General features: G+C 43.3%; 2 protein-coding genes across 3 annotated transcripts in view; one reads left to right on the top strand and one right to left on the bottom strand.

Moving 5' to 3' along the window:
• Positions 1–422: 422 nt before the first annotated feature.
• On the bottom strand, positions 423–5,620 carry psma1 (proteasome 20S subunit alpha 1). Its single transcript, NM_001293041.1, has 10 exons — positions 5,592–5,620; positions 4,571–4,615; positions 4,184–4,285; positions 3,761–3,864; positions 3,158–3,246; positions 2,835–2,905; positions 2,496–2,625; positions 2,322–2,401; positions 1,564–1,668; positions 423–857 (listed from the first exon to the last, which is right to left on the bottom strand). Exons 1-10 carry the CDS (start codon positions 5,592–5,594, stop codon positions 801–803), a joined length of 786 nt encoding a protein of 261 aa, NP_001279970.1. The 5' UTR covers positions 5,595–5,620; the 3' UTR covers positions 423–800.
• A 7,401-nt stretch (positions 5,621–13,021) lies between these two features.
• The window catches only part of pde3b (phosphodiesterase 3B), a 112,577-nt gene continuing 110,930 nt past the window's right edge, over positions 13,022–14,668 (top strand). For both annotated transcript variants that reach the window (XM_007887531.2, XM_007887530.2), the window contains exon 1: positions 13,022–13,986. In XM_007887531.2, the coding sequence (XP_007885722.1) occupies positions 13,111–13,986 (876 nt within the window). In that variant the 5' untranslated portion in view covers positions 13,022–13,110. The remainder of the gene's footprint in view (positions 13,987–14,668) is intronic.

The raw sequence follows: 14,668 nt of genomic DNA, 5'->3' as shown, positions 1-14,668 counted from the left end.
CAGTATTTGCAATAAATTTAATGTTAATACAGTCACAGCAGTATCAGTTATAATGATGGCAAGTGAATCTGGTCTGGGTGATTTTAAACCAGATCACCTATAAATTTTATTTAGTCAGTGCACCTATCTTGAATCAGGAAGGAGGGTAGGTAAACATGGTGTCACTGGGGTTAAAGTGCCTGCATGGAGATCGTTATCCAAGGTATACCTATGGGCCAATTGTTTTAAATCTCAATTTTAAGCAAAATAGATTAAATGTGATGGATTTTCCTGAGACATTTATTAAAGACAGGAGACTCACTGGAACACAACAATATCTACCAAATAATCAAGCGACTGCTTCACATTAGACCCCAAATAAGTCTCAAAAAAATACACCTTCCCACTCCCCAAACACACACCAATAAACAGTTATGAAACTTGGTAGGAAACACCATTTATTGGTTTTACAGTTGATTTCTGCTCTGAAAAGTTAAGCAAAATCTTTATAGAAAATAATCAGTTCCAAATTGTTTACGTACAGCGCTGCAGTATACTCTTGCATTGAAACACAAAATATGTGCATACAATACAACTTGCCCACAAAGACAGACTGGAAAAGACGCACTAAATCTAGGCTGCCCACCAAATCTTGAATATTATCAAGCTTTTAACTAGACACATTTTGTTACTTTTTGTAGATGAATTTGAAACCTTCAACCTAGACTCAGCGTTTGCTTCTTCATGCTTTACAGAAATAGAAGATGCTGTATCAAGTCTACCAGCCTCTGCAGACATACAGTTGCACAGCACACAACAGATCAGTGTTCCATTGGTTCGTCTGATTTTTCACATGGAGGTTCATCGGGTTGAGGGACCTGCAAGAAATTGTTAATTCCACATCAGTGAATGTACGGAACATCGTTGGTTTCAACTTAAAGGAGGTTGTATCCTGGGAGAGTAGAACAATAATGTTGCTCTTGTTTGATGTTCAATTGTGGCAGGGGCTCAGACATTGCCAGACAAAGGATGCATTAGACTTATCACCATGGAACCCCACTTGGGAGTGATGTGATTCACACCCATGCAGAAAAAAACAGATGAAAATCACACTAGGCTTGCTTCCCTGAGGTTCATGGAAAACTGTGGAGCCTCCTCGGGAACTTTGAATGGACCGTATTCAATGTCGTTGAAAAGTCGGCCAAAACACAATCCCCCAATTTTTGGTGTTGTGCTCATGCACCAAAAAAAAATTCTCCTACCCCCTACCCATTTGAACAAAATATACAACAGGCAGAGCTTCCCATTCCACAATGCAGTACTGTCGGCGCCAAAGTGACTTCACTTCCAGCAGTATAAATGTAAACACCTCACATGTACTGCAATATGTACTACAATATAATGCTCCGCCTCCCATTAGAGACGATGAAGGGAAAATGTTTATCTCTGGGATTTTCATGTGTAGGTGGGAATCAAGAAATTCTCAAGTTTGGTTTGGATGCTCTTAAGCACGGTGATGGGTTTCCACATGTGTCGGATACCTGGCTGATCAAAAAGAAAGTTAAAAAAAAAAGTAAAACATACCTTTCTTTGTGGTCGCTCTTCTAAACCTTCTAAGAACGGTGCAACATCATCGTCGTCGTAAATGGTGAAATCCATTTCTTTACCCACAATTCCAATGGAGACATTCTGGCATTGAAACGTAAGAGTAATTAATATAAATGATTGGAGAACAAGTTATGGAGAGTGCGCTCCAGAGATCAATCAGCGTGCTCCACAGTCAGTTGTCACACGCTCGACTATTTTAACAGATATTTGACGTTTCATGTGTATTGCAAAACCTAGTTTGCAAATAAATCGACAGAATATTACAAGGAATAAATCAACCAGTTTAACATGATTTGGATCTTTTTTTAAAAAAAAACTAGACAAATAGGTGACTGATGCAGTTCAGTGTGTGTCTGTGCAAGAACATTTGCATGGGAGCAAGGAATCCAAAGGAGTATGTATTAAATACTCAAAATATAGAAATGTAGAAACTACTGATCAGCAAAAAACACAGTAAGATGTAATTATATAGTTCCTTTTCAATTTAGAGGGTAAGAAAAAAATCATTTTCCATTATGTGCTGTATTTATTAATATCACCATGAGTTACACAAAAACTATATTGATTTGCCACAAATTTGGAGCGAGAGAATCATTAGTTAGGAGTTTATATTACACTGATCTGGATTTTACTTCTATAAATGGGATAATGCAGTGTGCTATACCAAAAGTTCATTGTGTAAAAGTCTGAATGGAATATTGAAGAATCCTTCAGGATGAACGGCAACATTATACCTTGGTAGTAAGATCTTGTTCAGTTGGGAGTGTTTCTCTCAAAGCACGGAGGCCATGTCTAACCAGTTCATTCAGATTACCTTATAAAAAGAAGAAAAGTCAAGAGAGCACAGACACAAGTATAACCTAGGAAAAGAAATAATTGCTGAATACAAAACAACTTTGCAAACTCACAGTCTTGGAAATGATCCATCTGCCTCTCCAGGTACGTTCGAGCGGATTGGGAACGGGCACCAATTGACATGGCCTTACAGTCAAAATAATTGGCGGATGGACATGTCTGGAAAATGTGAGGTCCTATGTCCTGTGGAAGAAATTATGTTAATAAAAAGTGAATGTAACATTTCATACCATAAAGAAAGCAGGAAGACAATGTTTGTGAAAGCAGGAAAGGGACAGATGTTGACACTCTTAACAATCACTAATGCAGCTTGCTACAATTATTAAGGTTGCCCCTAGAATTGAAGCTGTGAACACAGGAACACTCCATAAATACTGTGATTGTGAACTTACATCATAACCAGCAATGAGCAATCCCACACCATATGGTCTCCGTCCATAGCGTTGCGTTGGAACTTGAGTTTCTATACAAAGGTAGTTAAGGAATAATCACTCTACTTACTAAGTAATACAATTATGTACACTTCTGAATTTAAACTCTAGTTCATTTGCATAAAACATAGAGAAACAACATCAATATTTACTAAAGAATCCTAAGAATAACTGTGTTTCGGTTGGGACTGAAGTAAAATGATTGTAAGAAGTTACTTTTTTTTTTAACAGTGTGTAAGAAATATTTAATAGAAAGAAACGTCAAACATTCATTTTAAGGATACTGCTTCCAATCTGGCTCACGAGACGTGATACTGGCAAGGGCCTGTCAAACACAAACCGTGAATCCAAACACTCCTGCCGCATGAAGTTGCTATGGAGAGAAAAAGAGAGACATTAAAGCTAACAAATGTAAGCACCACCTGTTTCAATAAAGCAGCAATAAAGCATTTACAGGGATATTGATTTCCAATAGTTGTAATATAATAGTTTCATAAATAGATTCATAATAGAAATAGTTGTTGATTCGTTTGTGTGGTTTCTATTCTCCACCAGAGTCTTACTAATAATGCATGAAATGATTATTGGTAATTAAATCTTCCTCAAGAATCAAGTCTTGGAATGAAAGTTTTAAATAATTCTTAAATTTGATACAGCGTCTTTCACGTCATGAGGAAGTCTCTAAGCGCTTCACTAGATATACCATAAAGAGTAACAACAATGTAATCAGTAGGCAAACATGTGAGAAGCTAATTACTAGAAGTGTTTAACTTTAATCATTAACTCACATGCTTTATACCAGAAAAATTGTAACTTCTTGCAAAGGTTTTTTTAACTAAAGATTAAAAAGAAGTGAGCTAGTCTGTAAAGATCACTAAAATACTCACCATAACAGCCTTGCATCAGCAGTAAGACCAGCAATGGAGATGCCAACATGATTGTCAACATGGAGGACCTTCTTCTGGTGAGCAGCCAGTTCAGACTGAGCTCTCTACAAATAAAAATGGTTTAAATAATAAGCACGAATGATGACTGTATTTCATAAAAGGCACAACAGAAGTGCAAATTGTTGATGTCTGTTATGCTCCAACAGAGATCCTCAATTTAAATATTGCAATTCATAAGTCAATCTGTTTCAGAAACATACTCTTTATACTCTTGTGAAAAAAATTGGAAACAGCAAAAATATTTTATAACTGAAGAGATACTTTCTGATGGCTTGATTTTTTGGGCACCTCCACATGAACCTCTCTGAAAGCAAAACAGGGTGCATCTAAACAATAGAGTGAAAACTAGTATCATTGTTTTACCTTTAAAGCCACCAATACAGCATGGGTTTTGGACTTAAGTCCTACGGTGGCTGAACCCTGTTTCACTGCCTCCATAGCATATTCAATCTGATGTATTCGTCCCTGCAAGAAAAACAAGTTGAATCTAGATGTCTCCTGTTTAGGACTGTTCAGAAATGTAAATACTGTAGTAGGGTCAAGCTGGAATGCTTTTCATAAATGTACAGCATTTCAACTCAGGATTCAAACAACATTTGAAAACAGCTTGAGCTTTTTCCTTAAGGTTCAAATATAATCTGAATTGTTCAAATAGATTCCTGGGTCTGAACAACCCTGAATATCCATTACGGTCTTAAATCACGTTTGAGGGAAAAGATGATTGAAATTCAAAATAGAACATTTTCTTACCTGAGGACTCCAAACTGTGACATCGTTGTCATACTGGTTACGGAACTGGTGGAAAAAAGCAGCAAAAATAAATCCTCCATATATATAAGATATATACACTGCCACTTTTACACATATTGCTCATCTTATGCAACCCATCACGTTAACAGTTTTAAAGATCAAACACAGCACAAGTGAACCAGCCAGTGCGGCGAAATGTGTCGCTGGAGTTCTTCATGGTCTTGTCAATTTTCTCTTTCGGTCTCCTTTATTTTGCAACCTTATACATTTAAGTTGCCCCACCAGCAAATAGCAAGCACCCCTGCTTTTTAACCCCATCAAGTAAAGCAGCTGGACTGCCTTTGGGGAGCCGAATGGATTCGCTGAAGATGTACGTTCTGGTTTACAGCAATCGAGTTGGTTCAGTGCAGTGACACTGTGTTCAGTTCAGTCCTATTCGCTCAGGCAGTTTCTATCATTGTTCGCTGGACGGAAAGTCCAGGTTTTACTCTGGGGTGAATAATGTTTGAGCAATGCTTAACAATGCACGAGAATTGTTCGATCTTGTGTGTGTGTATATATATATATATATATGTGTGTGTTTGAAATAAACAAATGGCGCCTTGAGCTGTGTTGTGATGCTGCAGTCGGGCTTCTAAATACGTACTGAGGGCAACTTTCAACGCCGCACAGAGGTTGCACTGACCCGAAGCCCTGAGAAGCACTAACTCGGTCCATCTCTCCACTCGCCAACCCATCGCCCAGAGCAGCGGCGGGCAGCTGGGAGCTGGGAGCTGGAGAGGCCGCGACCCACCACACCCAGTGTGGGCCTAGAGCCGCGGCCCGGCATTGCAGCGCCATGACTCTGCAGAAAGGCGCCGGAGGTCGGTCGGTCGGTCTGGCGCAGCGCGGGGTTTATTCCCCCCCTTTTACTTGCTGTGTGTGTGTGTGGGGGGGGGCACCAACCGCTGACTCCCGAGCCGGGTTGGGCCCGGGGCCGGGCTCGGGGCCGGGCTCGGGTCAGGCGGTGCTGTCTCCCTACCATGTTTGCGGGGCTCCGCGCCGTTTCCTTCCGAAATGAAGCCCGGTGAATCGATAGCGCCTGCGCGCAACTACTCCCCTCTGAACCAGCCAGGGGAAAACAGAGGCTGTGGAATAATCGAGCGGGCTCGGGCTCGACTCGGGACTCGGCTCAGACTCGGGCTCGGGCTTCGGCTCGGACTCGGGACTCGGGACTCGGGCTTCGGCTCGGACTCGGGACTCGGACTCGGGCTTCGGACTCGGACTCGGCTGCTGTTTTTTTTGCGCGGCTGCGGCGCGAGTCCCGTTCGCCGCCGCCGCCGCCGCCGGTGCGTGGCTTTGGATTGTCTGATGGCGACGAGTCCTTCTCTCCGCGCGCTCTGTTGTCTTGAAAGGGCTGCGCTTCATTTGTAATTTGACCATTTAAAAAGGGAGGAAGAAATTTTTTTGGGGGGGAGGGGGGGAGTGGGGAGAAGGGGGTGGGAGGGGAGGAGAAGGGGGTGGGGGAGGGGGGAGGGGGGGGGGGGGGGGGGGGGAGGAGGTGCCACAGTATATCTTCGTTGGTTGGCGGAACGCGGTGAGGCCGATGGACTGCCACACGACGCCGTCGGGACACCGTGTCCGAGTGGCCTCGCGGAGAGATCGGACCGCCCCCTGAACCGAAGCCCCTGAAAACTCGACAAGAAAAACACCTCCGTCTGTGTCATCACACGCGGCATTATTTTTCTTTAGGGGAAACTCGTTGGTGTACCAATACGTTGTGCTTCCGATCCGGGTTTGCATCGACGTTCCCGACAAATAGGATTCCCGGTCTCGGCCATTGAGGGTAATCGTTGTAACCAAAACACTGCTCCAAAGGAATGGAAATCAGTACTTTTGACTTTGTCTTCGGAGGAAAACATCAGATGGTTCCGAATTGGGAGTATAAACATAAAGTAGGATCTGACTTTCAAGATTGAATGTTCTCATTGACCCCTTGAAATGAAGCCCACAGTTTACCCGCAGTTCACACCTTTGCGACAATTGGACGACAAACTCCCTCCTGTGCAAACGTGTTGCCTCAAATAGGATGTGGCCACGAGATTACTTATTTAACAGTCGCGAATACAATCCTGTTTTCCTGTGTTCCGCCTCACAAGTGATTGCCGACTCCTCGTTGGAAACGGCGATCTTTCAAATCATTAGCATCTAAACTTTGTATTAATAGCTCAGCTCAAACTCCCTTCTTCGCCCGTTGCAGCACATGTTTCAGCAAATCTTTCTCTCTCCTTCCCCCACTTGCATTAAGAATATGCAGATGAGTCACTCACACCCTGAACCAGAATTCTAGGAAACATAACATGAAAATTGGTTGCACCTCTCGTGTTTATTACTTTCATTTAAAAAAAAACTACTGTAATGAGAGCTCGAGCGTTATTTTGTGAGTTGCAATCAATCACATTAGAAATTTTAATACAGTTACTATAATTTCCATTTAACCTCTTCTCAATCATATAAAAGTACTTTGGGCTCAGGAAAGGCACATTAGTTTCATCCATTTGACAATTGTCAGCCCTTGGCAAATATACCAGCACAAAACAGCAAGCAAATGTGTTCTTATGTTCTCATATGCTGGTGTATTCTCCATCTGTCCAGCACCTTGGGACGTTCTTCCGACGTGAAAGACGCTATACAAATTAATTTTGTTGTGGTTGTATTTAGTCTTAAACATATCCAAGAATCGTAGTGGGTGATATTCCGCTACGAAACGTATCTGCATTTGTGAAACAACAAAATTATCCTAAAGGTGTTGATAACAATTTCTGTATCAAATATCACAAAAACTGGAGAGTGGGAAGAAATTACCATGAAGCTAATTTTGCCAAAATGCAAACCAAATTGAAGCAGGTTCCAGATTTCTTACCAGTGATGAGGATTGACTTAAAGCAAAAGAGAATCAATCAATCAATCAGTCAATCAATGTTTCACAAATTTTTCACATCTTTGAACTCTGACCATTACCTTTTGCCACCCTTTATTGCCCATCCCGAGTTTCCCTGAGAAGGTGAAGGAGAGCCTTCTTTTTAAACCACTGTAGTCTATGTGGTGATTGTATGCTCATGATGTTGTATCATTGCATCACTAGAAATTGAATCAGGTGCAGGAAGTGTTCAAAAGGAGATGAAAGACTACCTTACAGAATGGCAATGGTGCAGTATCAGTGAGATGAATTTTATCTCATCTAAGGCAGCTTGCAGGAAAGCTGTTAAAGAATAAAATGTAACATAATTATACCATTCTATATCCCGAATTGCACTCTAAACAGCACATAAAAATTATGGAACAGAGGCGAGCATGTATTAAATGCACCGTCTCCTGAGCCTCCCTTTCTATTGAAGACCGCCCAATCAACCCCTTGGATTTTTAATATTCAGATGCATCCCACTCATTGGTGACAAGACAACTGAACACCATTCTTCAATTCCCGTCCCCATAATACATGGCTCTATCTTTGGTAATATCAGATAGTTCTGATAGAACACTTCTGACTAAAGGTCATCGACCTGAATCATTAACTCTTTCCTCTCTCCATAGATATTGCCTGATGTGCTGATTGTTCCCAGCGACTTCTGTATTTATTTCAGGATAGTCACCAGTTGGTTCGTTGGACATCCAAAAAGCCCAGGTTTGAGTGCTCCCGAGGTTGATGATTCCATTGTACTGTCAGTCAGGATTGTGTCCAAAGCAAAGCACACTCGCATTTTAAATTAATTAAATCGGACATAGAAAAGGTTTCATATCAGATCGAAGCAAGTTTGACATTCAGTAATCTCCAGTCAAACTGGTAATGTTAAACAGCGCGGTGCTTAGCAAATAAAACAAATAGTCTTGAGCAAGTTTCACTCAAGGTCCACCGAGGACACAATGGACATAAGAAAGAACTAGGCTGGCATTGAGACCATGTCAATTAACCAACAGCAAATGACAACACACATTGCAGGTAAATTGTCATCCCCGAGATACGTCAGCCATAGTTATTAAACGCAATGATTATTTAAAAACTGCAGAGTAACGAGATATGGCCTGTGTACAAAACGCAACAGCCACTTTGGTCTTTAAGGTCAGAAAACGTCATCTACAATTGCTTCACTTTGTGGATTGCACAATGCGGCACTAAACTAGTCCTAAGTCCTGGAGACTGGATTGAAGCAAAACCCAGCACACATCATCTCGTAAGATGACCATCTAATAGAGGAATTTAGACGAGGAATGAAAGTTCTTCAGCGGAAATAAATTCTGCGAATTCACCTTATTCCTAAAACATAAAATATGGATTTCGACCGCCATAGTGGCTGAATGTTAAGAAACGATTGTGGTTTATCTTAATTAAGACCCTCCGCGCAAATTCTTATTGAGAATTATAATATTGTGCCCTTTCTTGTTGAGACAGGGGGAAACTTTTTTTTTTGAAAAAAAAGCTCAGTAAAACAATTATAGAATTGCCTGGTAGGAAATGCATTTAATACGAAGCACCTACAAGTGTAGTGTGTGTGTTCGCTGCGATTTTGTGTTGCCTCTGCCACGCTGTCCCTGGCCACTGCTGACTGAGTATCCACAGTGGTCCTCACGGTGGCGCCTGGCTGAACTTCAAAACACTTTAGCAGCACACTTTTACAACATAGTTATTGTCCTTTATCTTGCCTTTTAAATTTACACATTTTTATTTTTAAAAGATCCTGCTCAAGCACTGTATTTCAAAATATTGTGGCCACTTTAAGTACGTTTTTTCCCCACAGACAATGCGTTGATTGTTGTTGTTTACGTCAATGTTATTTATTTAATCTCACTTGGTAATAAAAAAATGAAAGTATAACAAATGTACAGCTAATAGTAATCGAACAATCAATCGCAGTACACGTTCTAACTTGAACAACTGTTCCCAAATGCAGTACATGTTGTCTTTTTACTGTACCAGTGGGAATCGTTTTCCCCTAACTTTCACAACATCGTATGACTCAAAAGTTATGTCTAAACACGAGCATGTTCAAGTGATCATTTTGTGTATGAGTGGTAGCATACAATTGTTCTGTAATTTCATATAGATGTTTTAGTTTTCCAATAAATAAACGCCAGTACTAAGAAACAACAACAAAATTACCTTTTTTTTCCTGGTACATTTATAGCATATTTTAAGGGTTACTGTTAATGTGTGTGGTAATTCAGTTATGTCAGAATGCTACATAGCTGATTTTGTTAAGTGAAGAAAATAATACAAACAGTATTACAATATTGCCTGGAGGCGAAGTAATACAGTGGGTCTGACAGTCACCATACTTGTTCCGTAGAAATTTACAGTCCCGAACAAGGCTTTTCGACCCATCGTGTCTGTGTTCGGCTTTGAAAATTCTTGTTATAACGTTTCTCTCATATTTTTCATAACTTTACATCAGACGGCTCTTTTCGTACTAAAAAAAAACTAGATTGGACTGGAATCTTCCTCCAATATATATTTAAGTCCAATATGCGTCTGTCAAAACATACAAAGATGTATACAGTAGAGGTTTCGTTGAATTCACAGGAGATTGGATTCAGAATAATCATTTCCTAATATCCTCTGTTAATGTGTTGTCCATTAGGGGGGGAAAAAGGAAGTGCGTATTTGTTAGGGAAGAGGAGGTTTGAAGTAATACTTTCGTGAAATGTAAAAGTATATACTGGTTAGCGAGATGATGAAACATTTATGGATCAAAAATATATTTTTACAATCAACAAGCGATTTCTGTGTTGTTAAAGTCACTAGAATAAGCTTTTCTTTGTTTGGTTGGCTTGTATAGTACATATAATTTCATTAAAAGCTGTGCTGCCGACCTCTGCATAATATTAAGACAATTGAACTCGCTATATTAGACTTTTCAATAATGAGGCAGAGTTTCAACATATGCAGCTTTGAATAAATGTATATCACAATGGCAGAATTAAAAAAGAAACTCAAAACGAGCTTTCGTTACGTTACTATATGTCCAAATCCTTACAAATGTAACACGAGCTTCTTATACAAAGCCATTTAGTAGCTTTTTATAATATGAGTGTTTCTCAGAGTTCTTGAAACTGTGTTATGCATCTGACCCTCCAGTGCTAAATCCTTTATATGTGGACTGATTGGAAAGGATGGTTAAGTTTTTTTTTTGTAACACGATCTCTTCGGATGTTCAAACACGATTGGAAGTATTGATGTATGTCAAAATGAAAACACCCAGTGCGGGTGAAAGGATTTTTAAAAAAAAATCACCAGTTGATCATCTTCTGGACCGAAAAGACTGCAGCTAGGCCACAGAAAGTGCACAGCAGCTCGACTTCACAGTTCACAGTCTCGCACACACATTTACTGGCAGAGGAACAGTTCCCATACTCGTCATCAACCGTCAACGTAGTATTTCAAACCACAGGGTATTTCTACATTTTGCACAGTGAAGTCAGATGGCCGTAATGAGGAAATATTCCATGCGAGCAGCAATTGCTGTACTTTCCATGCTTGCTGCTATTGCTGCAGTTTCCTGGCCAGAAAGAGCGAGGTAGTAATTCTGAATACTTCACGCAGTAAACTTGTTATCAAATCCTTATTATTATCATCATTTATAAACTTGTTCTAATTTTTCTTCTTGTTTTTTTTTACAAACAATTACACACACACACGTAACACAACAACGGGCAATATTACCCTCACACGAGTTTAAAAGTAAGCCAGATCCGAAGGAGAAGAAGAAGAAAAAAAAATCTGCCTCGTTTCACTGGAACATCTTGAACGAGTCTCGGTTCAGTTTATGCGTTGAAAATGCTCCGAAAACGACACTCTTGTACAGGTTTTTGTCCTCTTTGATGCTCGTGTGGAAAAAAAAATGGGCACTTTCCGCACCTGCAAATGACAAGGCGGGGACTGACCTCACCCCCCACCCCCCGGGGGTGTGTGTGTCTGTGTCTGTGTGTGTGTGTCTGTGCGCCCTCTCACGCTGACAAGACACCGAGGTAAACACACGCAAAACCGTACGGGTTTGAAAAGGAGAACTGAGTAAATAACAGCGGTGGAAAACGATTCCCTCCCTCCCCCCCTCCTCCCCCCCGACGAGGCTTTCAAAAAGAAACCCCGCGTCGGGAGCTGAGTTAGTGGCAGCGATTACAACGATGAGCAAAGGAGTGTATGTATGTGCGTGTGTGGAGAGAGAGAGAGGGAGAGTGACTGAGTGAGTGAGTGAGTGGTGGTGGGGAAGGACTTACCTTCTTCACATTTAAACCCCGTCCCGGAGGCCGTTCATATTGAACTGTCCGGGAGTTAAGTGATAAGTGGTTTTTTTTTGGCGAGGGGTGAGATGGGGGGGGGGGGGGAGATCAGAAACCGATGTGTGTGTGTGTGTGTCTGGGGGGGGGGGGGGGGGGTGTACGTACAGTCACTACACTTGTCAGAGCGGTTACCCCCCGGAGCAGCTCGAGACGTCGTTATCGAGTACGGAAGGTTATACTTGCGGGACGATGATTTCCCCCTCAAAAAAACAAACAAACCTCCATCAAACACACAGAAAGAAAGGTCACACACACACACATACACACACAGATACACAACCGTATCGTAAACTCCGGGACAAGCCTAAAAGATCCGCTCCGGGACGGTGGAAGGCAGGAGCTCGGCGGGCGGGCCGGTCGGTCGGTCGGATGGATGCGCGCGCGTGTGCGTGCGTGCGCGTGCGCGCGGTCTCGCTCGCTCGCTCGAGAAAGAGCGAAAGGGAAAGAAAGACGGCGCGAGAGCGTCCCCGACCGTCACCACGGAACAGAACGTTCTTCACGCCGCTGACTGCGGAGAGCGCCCGACGGTCGCGGGCAGGGAGATGAGAGCGCGCGCGCGCGCACGCACGCGAGAGAGAGAGAGAGGGGCAGCGCGAGCGGCCAACGGTCACACACACACACACACACACACAGAGAACAGAAAGAACGTTCGGGCGACTGCGCGAGCGCCCAACGGTCGCGGCGAGGGGAGATGCGCGCGCTTCCGTAGGAGGAGGCGAGAGAGTGAGTGAGTGAGTGTGTGTGTGTGTGTGAGAGAGAGAGAGAGAGTGAGTGTGAGGAGGGTATAGCGCTGCTGATGCTGTAGTAACAGGGGCTTCGCGGAGCGGGAGGCGACAGTGAGTCCGGGTTCAATGTGTCTGTCTGACTGACTGACTGACTTCGTGTCTGTCTGTCTGTCTGTGTGAGGGAGTGAGTGGAGCGGGCGGGCGGGCGGGTATGGGTGTTGTGCGCGTGTGTATGTGTGGGGCTTTTATTTTCTTTCTCTCTCTTACCCCCTCCCGCCTCCTTTCTTCTTCTTTTTTTACCCGAAATGCTCTCTCTCGTTTGCTCTCGCTCTCGTGTGTTGTGAGCAAGTGAACTGAACACCCCCCCCCCCCCACCACCCCTCACTACCCCCCTCCCTCCCTCCCTCCCCCTCTCTCTCTCTCTCTCTCTCACACACACACATACACACACACGCGAGTGTTACAACACCTACAACAACAGAGAAGGGAAGAGAACTCAACATGGCGATGAGGGACGAGGGGGTTTCGTCGTCGTCGTCGACGCACAACAGCAAGTCCCAGGACGAGAGCAGCCGGAACGGTTATGTGAAGAGCTGCGTGACTCCGCTGAAGCAGGACAGCGGCTATTCCGTCTGCAGGTGGTGCAACTTGGAGAGGCTCGGCTTAGCCCGTCCCAAACTCGCAGCTTTTTACCTCCGCGGCGGCTGCGGTGCCTTTGCAATACTCGTCCTGTCCATCGTGGCCAAGAGATGCCTGGACGAGGAGTGCCACTCGTCCCTGGTGCAGACTTTCCAGTCGGCATGGGCGGCGGTTTTGCAGTCGGTCAGCCCGCTCTTCAGTATCTGCTGTGCCTTCTTTTGGTTGACATTTTATCTGAGGAAGAGTAAGAGGGAATGCAGCACGGCTTGGCTCCTGGCGTTGCCACCATGTTGCTATCTCGGAGATTTCTTGGTGGTGCAAGTTTTGTTCGGCGACGAGCATCTGTTCCTCTGCAGGTTGCTGGCCCCGGCCGTGGTGCTGGGATGCGTGGGGTTCCTGACGTTACTCTCCACTCTGAAAGTGAAACAGAGCGTCTTGATCTTACTGTTCGCCGGAGTGGTCAGACTGGCTTCCATCACCAGCCTGATCGCTCTACCGGCAGCTCTGAGACCCCTCCTGGCGTGCGGGGTCGGGGTGGCGGGGGCTGCCATTGCTGTGTATTTCGACCACTTGTTTCCCAGAGAAGCCCGCCGCAGGATAACCACGGAGGAAAAGATCCCGGTGATCAAACCCCGAAGGAGATCGAGTTGTGTTTCTTTAGGAGAAACATCACCCAACTATTACGGTCGCTGCAAAATGCCCAGAAGGACATCTTTGCCTTGCATATCCAGAGAGCAGGTAGGATGTGGTGAAATTGACAACATAATATTCCTGATCCATGCGAGCAAATAATTCCGTGCTGCACTTAAATGCGCGATCAACGTTTTCTCCTCACAGCGTCTTGTTTACAAATCATCACCGATCCCAGAGATCTGCCTTTGGAAGTTTTATGAATGAGTTCGTTTGATCGCTAGACGTGGTGCGCATCTATTTTTTAAAAAAAATTGTTTTCGATAAAAGTGCAAACTAATTGCTATCTGTTCGTATTTAACTCACGATATCATATGCTTTAATAATGCGAGGGAATACTGAATCTTAATTTTACGATCCAGTCTGCTGCACAGGGAGAAAGGAGTAGTAGGATTCGAACACATTATTTTCAACATTTTTTTTGGGGTAACGTATAAATTAATCCGGTCAATTTTAAGAATGGAGATAAGGAAGAGGAGCTGCCTCCTGCAATCCCCTAACAACCAGCTGGAAAATGCAAGGACCAGGAGCAAAACGTTTCAAAGCTTTTACGCGGAATGAGTGCACCCGAGCTCTGTGGAAACTACATTTCTGTGCACTGAGTTGAACATTGGAAATTCGTGTTTTGACTTCTATATTATCACTTTCTAGGTAATTACACACTGTAACACCGAAGAGAGCAAGGGATTTTCATCCACATTTGGTGCAAAGTTTTCTTAGTTGGAAGTAC

The sequence above is a fragment of the Callorhinchus milii genome, unplaced genomic scaffold (genome assembly GCF_018977255.1).
Source record: "Callorhinchus milii isolate IMCB2004 unplaced genomic scaffold, IMCB_Cmil_1.0 Scaffold17, whole genome shotgun sequence".
Taxonomy (NCBI): Eukaryota; Metazoa; Chordata; class Chondrichthyes; order Chimaeriformes; family Callorhinchidae; genus Callorhinchus; species Callorhinchus milii.
This window is presented reverse-complemented; position numbering and strand designations above follow the sequence as displayed.

Coding starts and splice junctions, on each gene's coding strand:
- psma1 (NM_001293041.1), bottom strand. Junction 2,906..3,157: donor CGTGAGCCAGATTGGAAGCA/GTATCCTTAAAA, acceptor ACCTTTGTATAG/AAACTCAAGTTCCAACGCAA. Junction 2,626..2,834: donor TGCTCATTGCTGGTTATGAT/GTAAGTTCACAA, acceptor TTTCTTCCACAG/GACATAGGACCTCACATTTT.